At 31.8% G+C, this 19,432-nt stretch overlaps 2 protein-coding genes and 2 long non-coding RNA genes across 9 annotated transcripts in view; 2 read left to right on the top strand and 2 right to left on the bottom strand.

Annotated features, from left to right (window-relative positions):
* The window catches only part of LOC147838686 (uncharacterized), a 1,589,207-nt gene that overhangs the window by 677,423 nt on the left and 892,352 nt on the right, over nucleotides 1–19,432 (bottom strand). The gene's annotated exons all lie outside the window — the stretch shown is intronic.
* cert1b (ceramide transporter 1b) overlaps nucleotides 1–19,432 on the top strand; it is a 355,936-nt gene that overhangs the window by 138,457 nt on the left and 198,047 nt on the right. The window lies entirely within an intron of this gene.
* si:ch211-241b2.5 overlaps nucleotides 3,422–19,432 on the top strand; it is a 30,449-nt gene continuing 14,438 nt past the window's right edge. Inside the window, exons 1-5 of one of the 5 annotated variants that reach the window (XM_087300514.1) lie at nucleotides 3,422–3,482; nucleotides 10,511–10,574; nucleotides 14,043–14,393; nucleotides 14,514–14,792; nucleotides 16,587–18,708. In XM_087300514.1, coding sequence (XP_087156640.1) covers nucleotides 3,462–3,482; nucleotides 10,511–10,574; nucleotides 14,043–14,393; nucleotides 14,514–14,792; nucleotides 16,587–16,663 — 792 coding nt within the window. In that variant the 5' untranslated portion in view covers nucleotides 3,422–3,461 and the 3' untranslated portion in view covers nucleotides 16,664–18,708. Of the gene's footprint in view, nucleotides 3,483–6,994; nucleotides 7,259–10,509; nucleotides 10,575–14,042; nucleotides 14,394–14,513; nucleotides 14,793–16,586; nucleotides 18,709–19,432 lie in introns of those variants that run through there. The other 4 variants (XM_087300515.1, XM_087300512.1, XM_087300511.1 and 1 more) reach the window with 4 other exon arrangements.
* On the bottom strand, nucleotides 14,147–18,708 carry LOC147838696 (uncharacterized). The gene is made up of 3 exons (XR_015519880.1): nucleotides 16,225–18,708; nucleotides 15,816–16,000; nucleotides 14,147–15,440 (listed from the first exon to the last, which is right to left on the bottom strand). It is a non-coding gene; the product is annotated as an uncharacterized LOC147838696 (long non-coding RNA).

Below are 19,432 nucleotides of genomic sequence, written 5' to 3'. Positions count from 1 at the left end.
TGATCACTTTTATATATATATATTAACATCAGATACCTGTCCTGATCCCAGGGGTTTCATGTATGATCACTTTTATATATATATTAACATCAGATACCTGTCCTGATCCCAGGGGTTTCATGTATGATCACTTTTATATACATTAACATCAGATACCTGTCCTGATCCCAGTTGTTTTGTGTATGATCGCTTTTATATTATATACAGTAACATCAGATACCTGTCCTGATCCCAGTTGTTTTGTGTATGATGACTTTAAATGAAAAATAGAAAATAAATATGAGTTATGTTAATTAACTAAGATCGAGAAAGAAAAATTAACCACGATTTATTACAGAAAATGTGGTATTTATTTGTTTAAACATGACTGAATACCATATTTTAAACTACAAAAACACGGTTAATCTTACCACAACCATTATTATTTGGTTTAAAATGGAAGTACAAAAGCCCAGAGACAGTAAAACGGAGTAAAACGAGGTCAGCCGTTTTTGCTAATGAAATCTTTAAAATATAACATTATAAAAACAAAAAAATAACCTGTATGATTGTTTTTTTCCCTCGTTATCCACCGCGGTAGGTTCTTTATCCATAATCATCCTGTTTGAAATGACCGCGCTAAAAAAGAACCTGTACTGCGCATGATCGGTGACCTCTCAGTATTGTTTTTTTTTTAAGGGGGCGTTTCCCAAACACCGACCGAGCCACGCCCATTTTACGTCGTGGTAATGAAACCCCTGGAATTTAGTGCATGCCGTCAGGGGGCGCTGACTTTTGGATAAGATGTTAAACAGAGGTGCTGACTCTTTGTGGTCATTAAAAATCCCATGGCACTTCTCGTAAAGGGTAGGGGTGTAACACCGGTGTCCTGGCCAAATTCATTCCATCAGCCCTTACCCATAATGGCCTCCCAATCATCCCACTCTGATAGTGTGGAGAGATCCCCCTGATTGTGAAGTGCTTTGGGTGTATGGCCATACACAATAAATGCGCTATATAAATACACATATTATATTACACATTTTTACTAACAACATATAAGTAAGCCGTTAAAGTGGATCTAAATTATTGATATTTTAAATGATAAATATTAATATTTTAATGTTATTTAAAAAAACAGGGGTTATTGTTCAATGCACATTTTAGTTTAAGGAAAACTATGAGGCAATATAATATAAGTTTTAATGAATTATTTCTAATAGCAGTTTTGTTTTGTCTTTGGACAACAGTGGTTTATCATGTAGCCAATCAAAGATAATAATTTTAAGGGGGCTAACAATATTAAACTTAACAGTTTAAACAAAAAGTTGTGTTAAATATTCCAGCCAAATAAATTAAATGAGACTTTCTGCATAAGAAAAATGTAAGACATTCTGTTAAAACTTGCTCACTTGCTTACCTGGAAAGAAAATGTTTGTGGCTGTTATCCCGAAGATTTGATAGTTTTAGATGTGACTAAATAGAGTAACTATTAAGCATAAGATAATATAAGAAATTCTGTAAAAAAAATAAATAAATAAAAAATAAAAAATATATATATATACATATATATATATATATATATATATATATATATATATATATATATATATATATATATATATATATATATATATATATAAATATTTTTTTCTAAAAATATCAAACAAATATTTAATTATTAGTTAAATGTGTCAGAATAATTAATCAATAATATAACATCTTTATTTAAAAGTATAATCAAGTTTTTGTAAGAATAATTTTTAATTAATAAAACATTAATAAATGTCCATTTAAACATCATAAATGGGGACTTCGCTGCCAAATGTGTTTCTGTAATCTGACACAGGTTATAAAGATTGCTTTTTATTGTTCACAGAGAAACTATGATCTTATAAAGTATGACTGGAATGTCTTTCATTGCTTTTATCTAACATATTTATAAAACTTCAGCATATGTCATTTGTTGAAAGTAATTTCTATAGTGGATATAAGTTTGTCTATCATGTATAACGAGTCTCTAATACAGAAAGCAGAGTAACACTGGGATAGTTGATGACTTCAGTGAAAATACACTATATTTTCTGTAAGTCATAGAATCTTGTCATTGTAGTCAATTAAATATTATTTAATAGGCGCATAGTTCAAATATGTGCAGTAGAACGCTCATTTGTGTGCATTTAAAGCAGCTTTACATAGTTTAGTGCATTTTTCTGATGTTTGACATGTTGGATTCACTGTTATCATAGTAGATTGCTGTTGTGTCTGTCATAAAGTAATCTGTTTGATTTTGAAACTTGCTCACTTGCTTACCTGGAAAGAAAATATTTGTGGCTGTTATCCCGAAGATTTGATAGTTTTAGATGTGACTTAATAGAGTAACTATTAAGCATAAAAAAATAAATAAGAAATTCTGTTTAAAAAAAAAAATAATAATTTTCGTAAAATATCAAACAAATATTTAATTATTAGTTGAATGTGTCAGAATAATTAATCAATAATATCATATCTTTATTTAAAAGTATAATCAAGTTTTTGCAAGAATCATTTTTAATTAATAAAACATTATTAAATGTCTTGTTATTATTTGCTCATCCTAAAGCAGATTTCTCACACAAAATATGACAAATAGTGCAGGAGTATTACTGTTGCTTTATGCAGATTTGGGGTTATTTTGCAGCATCGCTTCTCATTCACAATACAGTGAAAAAGAACAAAAGGAAGGAAGACATGAAACAAGCAGCCGACATTGTGTCTGTGATGATGGGTTGGGTTTTTAAGCACATTAATAGTATCCAGATGTGTTAACAGGAGGACTGTTTCTGTCCACAGTTGTGGGAAATGATAAACACAACATTCCTGTCAAGTCTCTGCAAGTCAAACTGAAACTGAAACACACAAAAGACTGCAAAATAAATAGAAGCACACTTCTTACATAAGACTTAAGCTATCTATCTATCTATCTATCTATCTATCTATCTATCTATCTATCTATCTATCTATCTATCTATCTATCTATCTATCTATCTACCTACCTACCTACCTACCTACCTACCTACCTACCTACCTACCTACCTACCTACCTACCTACCTACCTACCTACCTACCTACCTACCTACCTACCTATCTATCTATCTATCTATCTATCTATCTATCTATCTATCTATCTATCTATCTATCTATCGGGAATGTATAATCGATTCGCCTAGGAAATTAGAGTTTATGTTTATTCCCGTGCTGTTTTACCGGATTGTGAGCTGATGTAAAGTCGTCGAGTTCTCAGTATCCACAGCAAGCAAAGCTGAGCTGAAATCCGGAGTTTTCCCGCGAAACTAGCTTCGCTCAAAACTCGTCATCGCTACGTCACAAATCAGCAACCAATGAAAAGCGAGCCCTGTAAACAGCACGCGGTTAAAAGGCATTTATGGACGTCCCTCTCCTCAGTGCCACAGAAACAAAACACAGGCTACACCCGTCTGCCCATGTGCAGTATTCATCATCAGGTAGGCAATTTCTGAATCATCTAATCTCTAACAGCAGATCAAATGAATGGCTTTAAATCCCTCTTGTATAATTAAGCATGTTTATTTATTTAATAAGTCACAGATTGAAATATAAAGCACAGTAGCCTACTTATATTAAATAATGGAGTATTTCTGAACCTTAAAGTACTTGAATTAAATAGTTTTGGTAATTCTAAGGTTGCTCTGCTCTCAAATAAATTGTTTTAAGTCACTGTTGTATGATTAAGCATGTTTAATCATTTGATTTAAGTTCCAGTTTGAAATATATAACATATGAGCCTACATGTATTAAATAACGGAGTTTTTTAAAACCTTAAGTACTTGAGTTAAATAGTTTTGTTAATTCTATGGTTGCTCTATTCTCAAATATATATATTTTTAAAGTCACTGTTGATTAGTTAAGCCTATTTAATCATTTAATTTAAGTCCCAGATTGAAATATATAACATAGGAGCCTACTTATATTAAATAATGGAGTATTAATGAACCATAAAGTACTTGAATTAATCTGTTTAGGTCGTTCTATGTTTGCTCTGGTAATATAAACAAATGTAGGGTATTTTGCTCTACAATACACCACAGTTTACTGTAGCAAAGCTAAAGAGTATTGCAGTGTTTAATGCAGTTAATCAATTAACTAGTATTCATTAACAGAAATGGGAATACTATATTATATACAGTATAAGACATTTTACTATAGCATGGTTCAGAAATGCTAGTGTTTACTATGAATTACTATAGTATTTTTTCATGTGTGATTGGCATTTAAAGTCATGTGTAATCATCCTGTGTTTGCTGACCCAATTAAACATCATAAATGGGGACTTCGCTGCCAAATGTGTTTCTGTAATCTGACACAGGTTATAAAGATTACTTGTTATTGTTCACAGAGAAACTATGATCTTATAAAGTATGGCTGGAATGTCTTTCATTGCTTTTATCTAACATAATTATAAAACTTCAGCATATGTCATATGCTGAAAGTAATTTCTATAGTGGATATAAGTTTGTCTATCATGTATAACGAGTCTCCAATACAGAAAGCAGAGTAACACTGGGATAGTTGATGACTTCAGTGAGCAGATAGCTGACATGTTCTGACATGTGGATGGAAATCCTGCTCAGTATCTTGTAATCATGGAAAATATTGTTCAAAAATACACTATATTTTTCTGTAAGTCATTGTAGTCAATTAAATGTTATTTAATAGATGCACAGTTCAAATTTATGCAGTAGAACGCTCATTTGTGTGCATTTAAAGCAACTGTACATAGTTTAGTGCATTTTTCTGATGTTTGACATGTTGGATTCACTGTTATCATAGTAGATTGCTGTTGTGTCTGTCATAAAGTAATCTGTTTGATTTTGAACTTGCTCACTTGCTTACCTGGAAAAAAAATGTTTGTGGCTGTTACCCCGAAGACTTGATAGTTTTAGATGTGACTAAATAGAGTAACTGAGTTAAGTTGCTTTCCCAACCACTTAACCCATGGGTTGCCCAAAGGTTACTCACCACCTCTGTTTCAGTGCGAGTGGTGAGCATGTAGGTGTAGTGTTATTTAATTCGCTAGCATTTTCTTTTTTTCCGTGGCATGAACTTTAGCTGCTCGGGGAAGTCGACTTCACACTGGTTTCCTGCTTATTATACTTTGTTTCACAATCAAACACTCTCAGACTGATGGAGAGATACATAATCTCATTTCATGAGACACAAGTGCTGTACAGAAGGTACTTTTTGAATATTACTCAAAAATGTAGAATGGTTGATTCTGCTGCTGATAATCTTATGAGATTATCTGAAAAAAAAAAATCGGGTTGCACACTTCATATTTTAAGTTTTTGTTTATACACTCACCGGCCACTTTATTAGGTACACCTGACTATTACTGGATTGTACCCCTTTTGCCTTCAGAACTGCTTTAATCCTTTGTGGCGTACATTTAACAGGGTACTGGAAATATTCCTCAGAGATTGTAGTCCATATTGACATGATGATAGCATCACACAGTTGCTGCAGATTTGTCTGCTGCACATCCATGATGCCAATCTCCCGTTCCACCACATCCCAAAGCTGCTCTATTGGATTGAGATCTGGTAACTGTGTGGAGGCAGGATGGATCCATGCTTTCATGTTGTTGATGCCAAATTCTGAGCCGACCATCTGAATGTGTCAGCAGAAATGGAGACTCATCAGAGCAGCAACGTTTCTCCAATCTTCTATTGTCCAGTTTTGGTGAGTCTGTGTGAATTGTAGCCTCAGTTTCCTGTTCTTAGCTGACAGGAGCGGCACCCGGTGTGGTCTTCTGCTGCTGTAGCCCATCCGCCTCAAGGTTGGATGTGTTGTGTGTTCAGAGATGCTCTTCTGCAGACCTCGGTTGTAACGAGTGCTTATTTGACTTACCTTACCTTCCAGTCTGGCCATTCTCCTCTGGCATCAACAAGACATTTGCGCCCACAGAACTGCCGCTCACTGGATTTTCTCTTTGTTTGACCATTCTCTGTAAACCCTAGAGATGGTTGTGCGTGAAAATCCCAGTAGATCAACAGTTTCTAAAATCCTCAGACCAGCCCGACTGGCACCAACAACTATGCCACATTCAAAGTAACTTAAATCCTCTTTCTTCCCCATTCTGATGCTCGCTTTGAACAGCAGCTTATCATCTTGACCATGTCTACATGGCTAAATGCATTGAGTTGCTGCCATGTGATTGGCTGATTAGAAATTTGCTTTAACGAGCAGTTGCACAGGTGTACCTAATAAAGTGGCCAGTAAGTGTTCTTTATTGTCCCATTTCTGGGTCACATTTTGTCTTATACAACCATGAAATTACACAATAACTTGCATATGTGAAAAGAAAAAAAATAAGCTATACATTTTTAATTAAGATATAAAATGACAGGCGGGAAGTATGACAGCACCTTAGTACCTTATATTTTATTCATGTCAATCTCAAGATAACTTCCCTATTCAATAATTTACCAGCAGTCGCCACAAATGAGTCCTTATACCCATTCAATTAACACATCAAGGTCTTTGCACTTCCGAACCTACAACTTTTAAAGCAGTCTAGCACGATTATTTTGGCCTTATTTACTATTTACTTACATTTTGAATTAATCATTAGGTACAACACACTTATTAAATGCATACATGTTACATTGTGCTTACATTTTAATTAAAAATAATCTTATAATTACACTGTTGACCCATTCCTTACACTTTAAACCTACCCATACCACCAAACCTGCCTCTAAACGTACCCTTATCTCACCTTAGGAGCATCTTAGGTGTTGTGTAATACAATATGAACACAATAGATGTGTCCCAAATCGCATAGCTATCCACTATTCTATGCAATTTAGTAGTATTAATATTGTAAGTAGTGTGTTCACATTGAAAACTGTAAAAAAATAATAAGTGCACTTTAAAGTCTCTAAACGGTGCACTTATTCAGTCTCTAAAAAGAAGTGTGAGATGATGGTCATTTCACGCACTTAATGGTTGCAATTACCCTTTGCTAAGCCATGCCCAAAAACCGCCGTCCACTAATCGTGGCTTAGCAACTGTAGCTACGCGCAGGGGCTCTGTCAAGCTTTCGAGCGAGTGCACATGGATTGTGCAAATCTGATACCCGGTCTCCTTAAAGTTTGGACGAGATGGTGGAATTTTTCTCCTTTTTCAAAACCTAAAACCCAGGAGCAGACATGCCAGCGTGGGTCAGGCTGTGTGAGGGACGCTAAAGGAGCGGAGCTAAGTTGGTTTTGTTTTGATATTCCTGACACATTCAGTGATAGACAGACGGCAATAACTCAAACACATCTTACCCTAAACAGATCTAAACTGTGTTTCCTACAAAAACACAAAGATGGTTCTGTTTTACAGGTGTCTTATTCCTTTTTTTCGCTCGATATTATGAGTAATGCTCTGTTTAAGCCTTCGCCATAACGTTAGTAACGTTAGTCATACTATTAGCGCATAGATCAAAATGACACGAGTTATAGATCCGGAAAATACAAATCTGCAAATCTGTTGCTAACTTTACTGAACTTCATATTTCCATCTTTATCAAGCTACGAATATTTGACATTACAAATCAACAGAACTGAAGAAGCGGAGATATGATCACAAACTGAGCCGCTGCGATCAAAATACTTTACCAGCAGCTGTTTTCAGTCATTTATAAAGAGCACACAAACACACTGACAGTAATAGGTAACTTACTGTACGTTGTTATGGATCAATTATGCTAATAGTCGACACAAATCCACCAGTTTCACCCTTTCTGGCTGTTCTTTCTATGAATGAACTATGTAAAAGCACTGTCATGCGCGTTTCCTCGTCGGTTAGTGACGCTATATTCCAAAAGTGCCCCCACAAACAAAAAACTGCTATTGCTATACTTGTAAGGACATTCGGTTAGTCTCCACATTGTGAGGAATACAAGGTACACAGACATTCTCACACACACACACACACACACACACACACACACACACACACACACACACACACACACACACACACACACACACACACACACACACATAATGTTTGTGTGAATTATGAGGACATTCTATGGATTTTCATTGTTTTTTGACTGACAAACTTTCCATTGTTTATTTTCTTTCCCCCAAACCTAAACCTAACCCTATCTTCAGAGGAAACTGTTTGCAATTTTACTTTCACATTGTATTTCACTGCATGATTAAATCTTATCTAAGGCAATCCTATGTTTTTGAAAAATAGAAACATGGGTAATGTCCTCATAAGTCACCTTCTCCTTGTAAAACATCATACCCATCAAACCCGTGCTATTATACAAGTTTGTGTCCTGATATGTCACAAAAACAAGCACACACACACACACACAAATAAACACAAAATTTGACTAAAATAAATGAGGAAAGAGTATTTTATCTATTAAATATTGCATTAGGGGCCAACATCGTGGCTCTGAGGTTAGCACTGTCACCTCACAACAAGAAGGTCACTGGTTCAAGTCACGGATGGGCCAGTTGGCATTTGTGTGTGGAGTTTGCATGTTCTCCCTGTGTTGGTGTGGGTTTCCTCTGCTCTGATTCCCCCCACAGTCCAAACACATACCCCGCTATAGGTGAATGGGATTAAGTAAGTTGTATGAGTGTGTGTGAACGTGTATTAATGGGTGTTTCCCAGTACTGGGTTACAGCTGGAAGGGCATCCGCTGTGTAAACATTTGCAGGAATAATAGGCGGATCATTCCGCTGTGGCGACCCCGGATAAATAAGGGAGTAAACAAAGCAAAATGAATGAATGAATAGATTTTGCATAAATATTTCGGTTGCAATGATAATCATATTATATGATGATTATTTTATGAATTTGATGTTTAATAGGGCTATACTCTTATTATATGATGATTATTTTATGAATTTGATGTTTAATAGGGCTATACTCTTATTATATGATGATTATTTTATGAATTTGATGTTTAATAGGGCTATACTCTTATTATATGATGATTATTTTATGAATTTGATGTTTAATAGGGCTATACTCTTATTATATGATGATTTGTTAATGAATTTGATGTTTAATAGGGCTATACTCTTATTATATGATGATTATTTTATGAATTTGATGTTTAATAGGGCTATACTCTTATTATATGATGATTATTTTATGAATTTGATGTTTAATAGGGCTATACTCTTATTATATGATGATTATTTTATGAATTTGATGTTTAATAGGGCTATACTCTTATTATATGATGATTATTTTATGAATTTGATGTTTAATAGGGCTGTACTCTTATTATATGATGATTATTTTATGAATTTGATGTTTAATAGGGCTATACTCTTATTATATGATGATTATTTTATGAATTTGATGTTTAATTGGGCTATACTCTTATTATATGATGATTTTTTAAATAAATTTGATGTTTAATAGGGCTATACTCTTATTATATGATGATTATTTTATGAATTTGATGTTTAATAGCGCTATACTCTTATTATATAATGATTTTTTAATGAATTTGATGTTTAATAGGGCTATACTCTTATTTTATGATGATTATTTTATGAATTTGATGTTTAATAGGGCTATACTCTTATTATATAATGATTTTTTAATGAATTTGATGTTTAATAGGGCTATACTCTTATTTTATGATGATTATTTTATGAATTTGATGTTTAATAGGGCTATACTCTTATTATATGATGATTATTTTATGAATTTGATGTTTAATAGGGCTATACTCTTATTATATGATGATTATTTTATGATTTTGATGTTTAATAGGGCTATACTCTTATTTTATGATGAATATTTTATGAATTTGATGTTTAATAGGGCTATACTCTTACTATATGATGATTATTTTATGAATTTGATGTTTAATAAAGGGCATCCGCTGTGTAAAACATATGCAGGAATAATAGGCGGATCATTCCGCTGTGGCGACCCCTGATAAATAAGGGAGTAAACAAAGGAAAATGAATGAATGAATAAATTTGGCATGAATATTTTGGTTGCAATGATGTTCACGCTGCAGTGATGTCGAATGTTTGGTTGATGACTGCATAGTTGTTTTCCGAAAGCCACAGAGCTTTAAAAAAAACAAGTGGGAAATAATGAGTAAAAATGACCTTTCCTATAGAAGAAGGTGGATTTATTTCAGGCTGCATGATGAGAAAAGGATCTGTGGGGCTCTTCAGGTTTTTGTCCCGTTGATGATTCAGTTAAAGAGCTGAATCATCTCTAGACTCACACAGGTCTGAGTCAGATCATAATGCAATTCAGGATCAGCAAAAAAACTGCTTTGTAACCGTTATCAATGCAAATTGTGTTAGTTGGGGTAAATCAAGAAGTGATCCAGTGCTTATTCATTGTGGTTCATGACATCAGACGATCAGCAGACCTGCGTGCTGAAAAACTCATAGCCGCTCAGCTTAGCGGCAGACACAGAGGATTTGTGTGTGTTTATAGACTGATGTGCTGTGTTTGCATGCAGGGGTCAATGAAGAGGACGCTGGTCATCATATTTCAGGCTCTGCTGTGGCCTGCCGTCTTATCAGGTATATTATTTTTTCACATATCGGCTTGCTTTCAGTTTTAGATGGTCAAAAATGACTCTAGAAACTGCATGTAGGATTTAAAACTGTCTAACAGAGCTAAATAAGGCTTGTTATATGAGAAAGAATAACTTAAGAGTTTTAGAGGAGATCAGATTTGACAGGATCATCAGAAATCTTAAATGTTTTGTGTTAAATTTTCTCTCTTCATTCTTTTAATGGCTGTAGACTCTTATTATATGATGATTTTTAATTAAATTTGATGTTTGTTAGTGCAATTATATGATGATTTTTAATTAAATTTGATGTTTAATAGGGCTATACTCTTATTATATGATGATTATTTTATGAATTTGATGTTTAATAGGGCTATACTCTTATTATATGATGATTATTTTATGAATTTGATGTTTATTAGGGCTATACTCTTATTATATGATGGTTTTTTAATGAATGTGATGTTTAATAGGGCTATACTCTTATTATATGATGATTTTTAATTAAATTTGATGTTTATTAGGGCTATACTCTTATTATATGATGATTATTTTATGAATTTGATGTTTAATAGGGCTATACTCTTATTATATGATGATTTTTAATTAAATTTGATGTTTAATAGGGCTATACTCTTATTATATGATGGTTTTTTAATGAATTTGATGTTTAATAGGGCTATACTCTTATTATATGATGATTTTTAATTAAATTTGATGTTTGTTAGTGCAATTATATGATGATTTTTAATTAAATTTGATGTTTAATAGGGCTATACTCTTATTATATGATGATTATTTTATGAATTTGATGTTTATTAGGGCTATACTCTTATTATATGATGATTATTTTATGAATTTGATGTTTAATAGGGCTATACTCTTATTATATGATGATTATTTTATGAATTTGATGTTTATTAGGGCTATACTCTTATTATATGATGATTATTTTATGAATTTGATGTTTAATAGGGCTATACTCTTATTATATGATGATTATTTTATGAATTTGATGTTTAATAGGGCTATACTCTTATTATATGATGATTATTTTATGAATTTGATGTTTAATAGGGCTATACTCTTATTATATGATGATACTTAATTAAATTTGATGTTTGTTAGTGCAATTATATGATGATTTTTAATTAAATTTGATGTTTATTAGGGCTATACTCTTATTATATGATGATTATTTTATGAATTTGATGTTTATTAGGGCTATACTCTTATTATATGATGATTATTTTATGAATTTGATGTTTATTAGGACTATACTCTTATTATTTGATGATTTTTTTTATTAATTTGATGTTTAATAGGGCTATACTCTTATTATATGATGATTTTTTAATGAATTTGATGTTTAATAGGGCTATACTCTTATTATATGATGATTATTTTGTGAATTTTTATGTTTATTAGTGCTATACTGTTATTTTATGATGATTTTTATGATGAATTTGACATATGAAACACACCTGAAAAGTCCAGTGACTCTCAATACTTTAGAGAAGATCATCATCTGATCTGAAACATTAAAAATTCCTTTATTTCACTTCCAGTTCTTGACTATGTGATGTAATTCATGGAGTGATCAATAGAAAGTGTACTGTGGTAATCGTCTAAAATCATATATGAGCATATATAAATATATACATTTTTGTAATTCTAATGATTGAGAAATATGTACCGTAAATGGAGATTTTTGTAATATTTTGAAGTGTAACGTTGCATATATGTACATAATTTTACAGTAGTTTTTTCAATCCAAATGTGAACTTCTATATCATATTTCACATTTACACATAAATCAGGGTTGTTTTAACCCAGATTTGGGTAAAATATGGGCCAAAGAGAATTTGTAATCCCAATTTGCATCAATTTTAAAATGTTATTTTATCATTTATTTGGTTCTATTTCAGTATTTTTGTTAATAGTAATTATTCCGGTTACCAGCAATTTGTTTGTAAAAAAAATTGTAATTATTATTTTAGTAATTATTTGTGTTTTCAAACAATTAATCATGGTCAATTGCATCCAAAATAAAGATGTGTATTTTTATTATTACGATTGTTCCTTTTGTAGACTATCGGAAAAAAAACAGCTTAAAGGGGATAATAATATTGACCTTAAAATGGTGTTTAAAATTTTTTAACTGCTTTTATTCTAGCCAAAATAAAGCAAATAACACTTTCTCCAGAAGAAAAAAACATTATCAGACATACTGTGAAAATTTCCTTGCTCTGTTAAACATCATTTGAGAAATATTTAAAAAAGAAAAACAAAAAACATTCAAAGGGGGACTAATAATTCTGATTCGAAATATATATATATATATATATATATATATATATATATATATATATATATATATATATATATATATATATATATATATATATATATATATATATATATATATATATATATATATATATATATATATATATATATATATATATATAAGAGTATATATATATATATATAAGAGTATATATATATATATATATATATATATATATATATATAAGAGTATATTTATTATGTAAACATAAATGAAAATTACACGTACATAAATGAAAATTATTTTATATTTTTATTGATTTAATAATTTGTATTATATATAGGTATTTTACATATAAATATATTTGTTTACTCAAAACAATGCATGCATGTATTTATATATGCATAGTAAATATACACAACACACATACAGTATATACTCTATTATGAAAAGAGCTTTTCAAACTTTTATTTATTCATTTTTTAGCTTATATTTTGAAAGTTGTTAACTATTTGACAGCACTAGTAATTATTTGCGAAATTTACAAGCAATCATCAACTTATATTTCAGTGTATTTTTGTAAAACCACCTGAGTTTATTATAGGATAATTATTAATATTACAGAAGATTAGAAATATTAGTCTTATAAATTTTACTATACACTGTATAAAAAAAAGTGATTTATGTTTACATTTTTTTTATTTTCCCCGTTTATTCATGCATATGAATTGCATCATGAGACCTTAATATTTTCTCTTTTAACCCTGAAAAGATGGAAAAGGTGACTTTTTTTTATTAATATAATTAGTTTTAATAGTTTGCAGTGCTATTTTATCTGGGTTGGTGTTCTATATTGCGCTACAAAAGCCTTGTAATAAAGTACAGTACACTTTCTGTTATTTTACAGACTCATTTCTCTATATATTAATTTGTGTACATTATATTAACTACTACAGTGTCATTAAAAGTCACTTTGTTAAATTGTAGAGTTGAATTTTCAACATCAAAAGTCGACATAGTAGAGATCAACATCCCATAAAGCAATTTACAACCACAGATAAACAGAAAACACACAAACATACAGAAACTGTTCATTAGCAGATATATTTTACAGCGTACTCTCATTGTGCAAGGTAGATAATGGTTTTGCAGTTTCTAATCATCACTTGTCTCTCTTGTCTTCAGCCTCGTTTACAGTCAACGTACCGAGAAGCACTTATGAAGCAGAGCTAAATGGAGACGTCAGACTGGAGTGTGTGTTTTCTGCCCTTAAAAGATCTTCAGACATTACTGTCATCTGGAGCCGCGTGCATCCCAAGCCGGACGTCAACATTTTCTGGCTGGACAAAGGCAAAGAAATCCACAATCACACCAGCTCTGCGTTCCACAAGCGCGCGCAGCTCATTTCCCACCTGCTGAGAGAGAATCGAGCTGTGTTACACTTGAAGAAGCTCCGGATAAAAGATTCAGGCACGTATCAGTGCATCGTGGAGGGAGATGAAGTCGACTACAAACAGATCACACTCAATGTTACAGGTGACTAACTAAATACATAATGCTATTTACAATACAGGGCTGTTGAATGCTGGATTCTGATTGGCTGTCAGACTTGTTACAGGGGTGTTCAACTGTATATTGGATGTTTATGTGTTCCAGCTCCGTTTTCTCCCGTAAGGAAAAGCCTCCGGAAGGCAGGAGAGGACGAGGTAGAGCTTTCCTGTGAGTCTCAGGGATTCCCATCCGCTCAGGTTTACTGGAGCGACGGTCAAAAGTTAAACCTCACGCTGTTCTCCAACACCTCATTGAGCTCCACCGATGAAGATCTGATCCTCATCGTCAGCAAACTGAAGGTTGAACGAGAGCTTGTGAACAACTACACCTGCACTTTCATCGTGAAGGGGGAAATACAGCAGACGGCAACATTCAGCATCCCAGGTGAGTCTGACTGGTTTATTGTCGATAATCAGCATAACACCATCACTTTTATCCCAGAGTTGAAAGTGCTTGAATTTATTTTCTACAATATAAAATCTATACAGTTCCTTCCCGTCCACTTAAGTAGTATTTCACCATTAATTCACAAATCCTATAGAGGGCGCTTTCTACGATTTTGCGTACCTAAAATAATTTAAAAGGTTATGTAAAGTGCATTTTGTTGCGAGTTTCAGATGACAAATCCACTAGAGGGCGCTTTATACATATTTGCGTATCTGAAATACTTTATTACGTTACTTAAGGTATGTTTTGTTGTGTGTTTCAGATGACAATTCCACTAGAGGGCGCTTTCTACATTTTTGCGACCTAAAATACTTTAATATTACGTATTGTTACGTAAGGTAAAAGTTTGTGCATTTCAGATGACAAATCCACTAGAGGTTGCTTTCTACGTTTTTGCATATCTGAAATGCTTTAATGTTACGTAAGGTACATTTTTGTTGTGTGTTTCAGATGACAAATCCACTAGAGGGCGCATTATACATATTTACGTACCTGAATTACTTTTAATACGTTGTGTAAGTTACATTTTTTGTTTGTTTTTAGATGACAAATCCACTAGAGGGCGCTTTATACATATTTGCGTATCTAAAATACTTTATTACATTACTTAAGGTATGTTTTTTTGTGCGTTTCAGATGACAATTCCACTAGAGGGCGCTTTCTACATTTTTGCGACCTAAAATACTTTAATACTACGTATTGTTACGTAAGGTAAAAGTTTGTGCATTTCAGATGACAAATCCACTAGAGGTTGCTTTCTACGTTTTTGCATATCTGAAATGCTTTACTATGTTACGTAAGGTACATTTTTGTTGTGCGTTTCAGATGACAAATCCACTAGAGGGCGCATTATACATATTTACGTACCTGAATTACTTTTAAAACGTTGTGTAAGTTACAATTTTTGTTTGTTTCAGATGACAAATGCACTAAAGGGGCGCTTTTTACATTTTTGCGTACCTGAAATACTTTAATACATTATGTAAGATAGATTTTATTGTGCATTTCAAATTATAAATCCACTAGAGGGGCTCTTTCTATGTTTTTACATACCTGGACTACTTTATTATGTTACTTAAAGTACATTTTCTTGTGCATTTCAGATGATATATCCACTAGAGTGTGCATTATACATTTTTGCGTACCTGAAATACTTTAATACGTTTTGTAAGATACGTTTTGTTGTGCATTTCAGTTAATAAATCCACTAGATATGTTTTGTTGTTTGTTTCAGATGAAAAAATCCACTAGAGGGCGCGTTATACATATTTGCGTATCTGAATTGCTTTAATACGTTATTCAAGTTAAATTTTTTGCTTGTTTCAGATGAAAAATCCACTAGAGGGCACTTTTTTTCATTTTTGCGTACCTAAAATACTTTAATACGTTATGTAAGATACGTTTTGTTGTGCATTTCAGTTAATAAATCCACTAGATATGTTTTGTTGTTTGTTTCAGATGAAAAAATCCACTAGAGGGCACGTTATACATATTTGTGTATCTGAATTGCTTTAATACGTTATTCAAGTTAAATTTTTTGCTTGTTTCAGATGAAAAATCCACTAGAGTGCACTTTTTACATTTTTGCGTACCTGAAATACTTTATTACGTTTTGTAAGATACGTTTTGTTGTGCTTTTTAAATTATAAATCCACTAGAGTGCGCTTTGTACGTTTTTGCGTACCTGAAGTAATTTAATACGTTACATAAGGTACTTTTTGTGCGTTTCAGATGACAAATCTACTAGAAGGGGATTTCTACGTTTTTGTGTACCTGAAATCACCGACACCAGCAAACCACTGACCTAAACCCAACCAATAGTGTTTTCAAAAGCAAAAATAACTAAAAAGTGTGCTGTGACCACATACTTTTACCTTGATTTTACATTGCTTTAATCTCTCTTGAGTGACCATGCTTCATCGGACTTAAACCCAAGCACTTTGCAGCACAAGCACAACAACGTACAAACTGAGCTACGATCAAACTAACGATGCCAGAAAAGTCGACCATGTGGAGATAGTTAAAAATAATATACATTAGGTTGTTTTGTGGTATTAATTTGGTGTTGTGCAAAAAACTCCATGGAAAATGTATTTTTTGTTGATAATATGTGCCTGTAAATATCATTAGTATGAAGAGGAACAGAAGTTGTTGGTGTCATACTGCCCCCTAGTGCTCATTTTATCTAGAACCTGCCGTCAAATGTAATTTAAAGTACATTTTTGTGATGACAAAAATATAGGCTAAAGCATGTATTTGCAATGAGCCTTTGTTGTTAAAACTCTTCATGTTGATATTATGAGCACTCAGAACTGCTAATATTTTGCAGTCAAATTACAAAACTCAAGTACTTGTAATAAGAGTAAGCTACTTTTTAAAATACTTGTAACCAAACTACAGTTACTTTTATGGATTACATATCATTTACATAATGGGAGTAAGTTGTTCACAATTCAAAGATTCTCCTCATTTTTCTCTCCTCATTTTTGACATGTGTGTATTATATTTTTATGACAAACCTTCCACTTATAGAATCTTTGTGATTGTTAATATTATTAGATTTTTGTCATTGATTCTGTCATCTGAGTTTCTAGTGTCTTTTAGATTAAAGATGTGGTGTTGCAGTGATATTGCCTTTGAATGTTATGATTTTTAATGTTGGGTTTTGTGATGTTGCTGTTTTATATGCTTAATTTTAAGTAATTAATTTAGTCTTAATGTCTTTTAAAGTCTTTTAATGTTACTCTCATCAAACACAAAAATGTATATTAGTGTAAATATTGTGAAGTATTAAACACTTAAACACTTTAAAAAGAAGCTGTTAAGGCTCTTGTTGCCAATAAACAATGAATGTATTTATTATTTCTATCAGTCAAAATAGTACAAGATTATCCTGCCTCATTATATGTGACATCAAATCAGCTTAAGCACAAAAGTAATCTAAATGTAATCCAAAAGTAGTCAGATTACATTTGCATACATGTGTGATCTAACAGATTACATTACACTACAGATTGTGTCATTTCTACAGTTTAATCTAAAAATATTTAAATATTTACATTTTAACAAGCGTCCTAGTGAAAAGTTAATATATTGAGCAGCATCACAGATAGCAAGTTTCTACGTTCGTTTTTGTGTGTAGGAACAAGATTCAGCCTACAGATCTGAAAGTTGCTCTTCTTTTCCGTTGTTTATGTCTGGTGTGATGTAGATTTTCCTTTAGTCTTTCCGCAGACGAGGCGGTGTTTAATACGAAACCCATTTGATATGAAAGAAAACTGATATATTTCCGATAAATAGGGAGGAGTACCTTTGTATTTTCCAGCAGACTTACAGTATTGTGCCATTAGTTATTCAGAAAAACACCAATAATATGATATTGTAACCTAATGCAAGAGTTCTTCTTTCAGTGTGTGAAAGGGAGTGTTTTATCTTATGTAATAACAGTATTTATGTTTTTACACAACTTATGTATTGCATTTGGTGCTTGATATTATTTGGAACAATATATATATATATATACAGTTAAAGTCAGAATTATTAGACCCCCTGTTTATTTTTCCCCAATTTGTGTTTAACAGAGAGCAGATTTTTTCAATACATTTCTAATCATAATAGTTTTAATAACTCATCTCTAATAACTGATTTATTTTATCTTTGCCATGATGACAGTAAATAATATTAGACTGGATATTCTTCAAGACACTTCTATACAGCTTAAAGTGACATTTAAAGGTTTAACTAGATTAATTAGGTTAACAGGTTAGGGTAATAGTGTAGTTTAAAGCAGCATTATTATGAAGTAAAACAATGGACATAAATTGAATATAAATTATAATACTTACTTAATTATTAAAAAAATAAAGAAAAGAAATAAAAAACGGGTACAAAACAAACATTAGTAAAACGTGAATTAAAATAACAATGAAAATAAAATGTTTCATTAAATTAATTATTAAAATGACTAAAATAATTGCTAGAATAAAAATTAAAAGATAAAACTGTCAAAATTATTGATTAATAAAAAATGTAATCAAAAGCAAGCGTTCAATACTTATAAAAAAATTATTAAAATATTATTAAATGGCTTTTTTAATATATGTATATATGCAAGAGTATTTAAAATATTTCCTACATTATGTTTAACAGAGGAAGGAAATTTTCACAGTATGTCTGATCATTTTTTTCTTCTTGAGAAAGTCTTATTTGTTTTATTTCAGCTAGAATAAAAGCAGTTCTTAATTTTTTAAAAAGCAATTTAAAGGACAATATTATTAACATCTTTAAGCTATATTTATTTCGATAGTCTACACAGAACAAACCAACGTTATGCAAAAACTTGCCTAGTTAACCTAGTTAAGTCTTTAAACGTTACTTTAAGCTGTATAGAAGTGTCTTGAAGAATATCTAGTCAAATATTATTTACTGTCATCATGACAAAGATAAAATAAATCAGTTATTAGAGATGAGTTATTAAAACTAATATCATTAGAAATGTTAAATCTGCTCTCTATTAAACAGAAATTGGGAAAACAAATAAAGGGGGGGGGGGGGGGGGCTAATAATTTAGGGGGTTT

This window comes from Danio rerio, chromosome 21, assembly GCF_052040795.2.
Source record: "Danio rerio strain M-AB ecotype USA chromosome 21, GRCz13ab, whole genome shotgun sequence".
NCBI classification, from domain to species: Eukaryota; Metazoa; Chordata; class Actinopteri; order Cypriniformes; family Danionidae; genus Danio; species Danio rerio.
The sequence above is the reverse complement of the archived record's forward strand: the minus strand, read 5'-3'. Positions and strand labels throughout refer to the sequence as shown.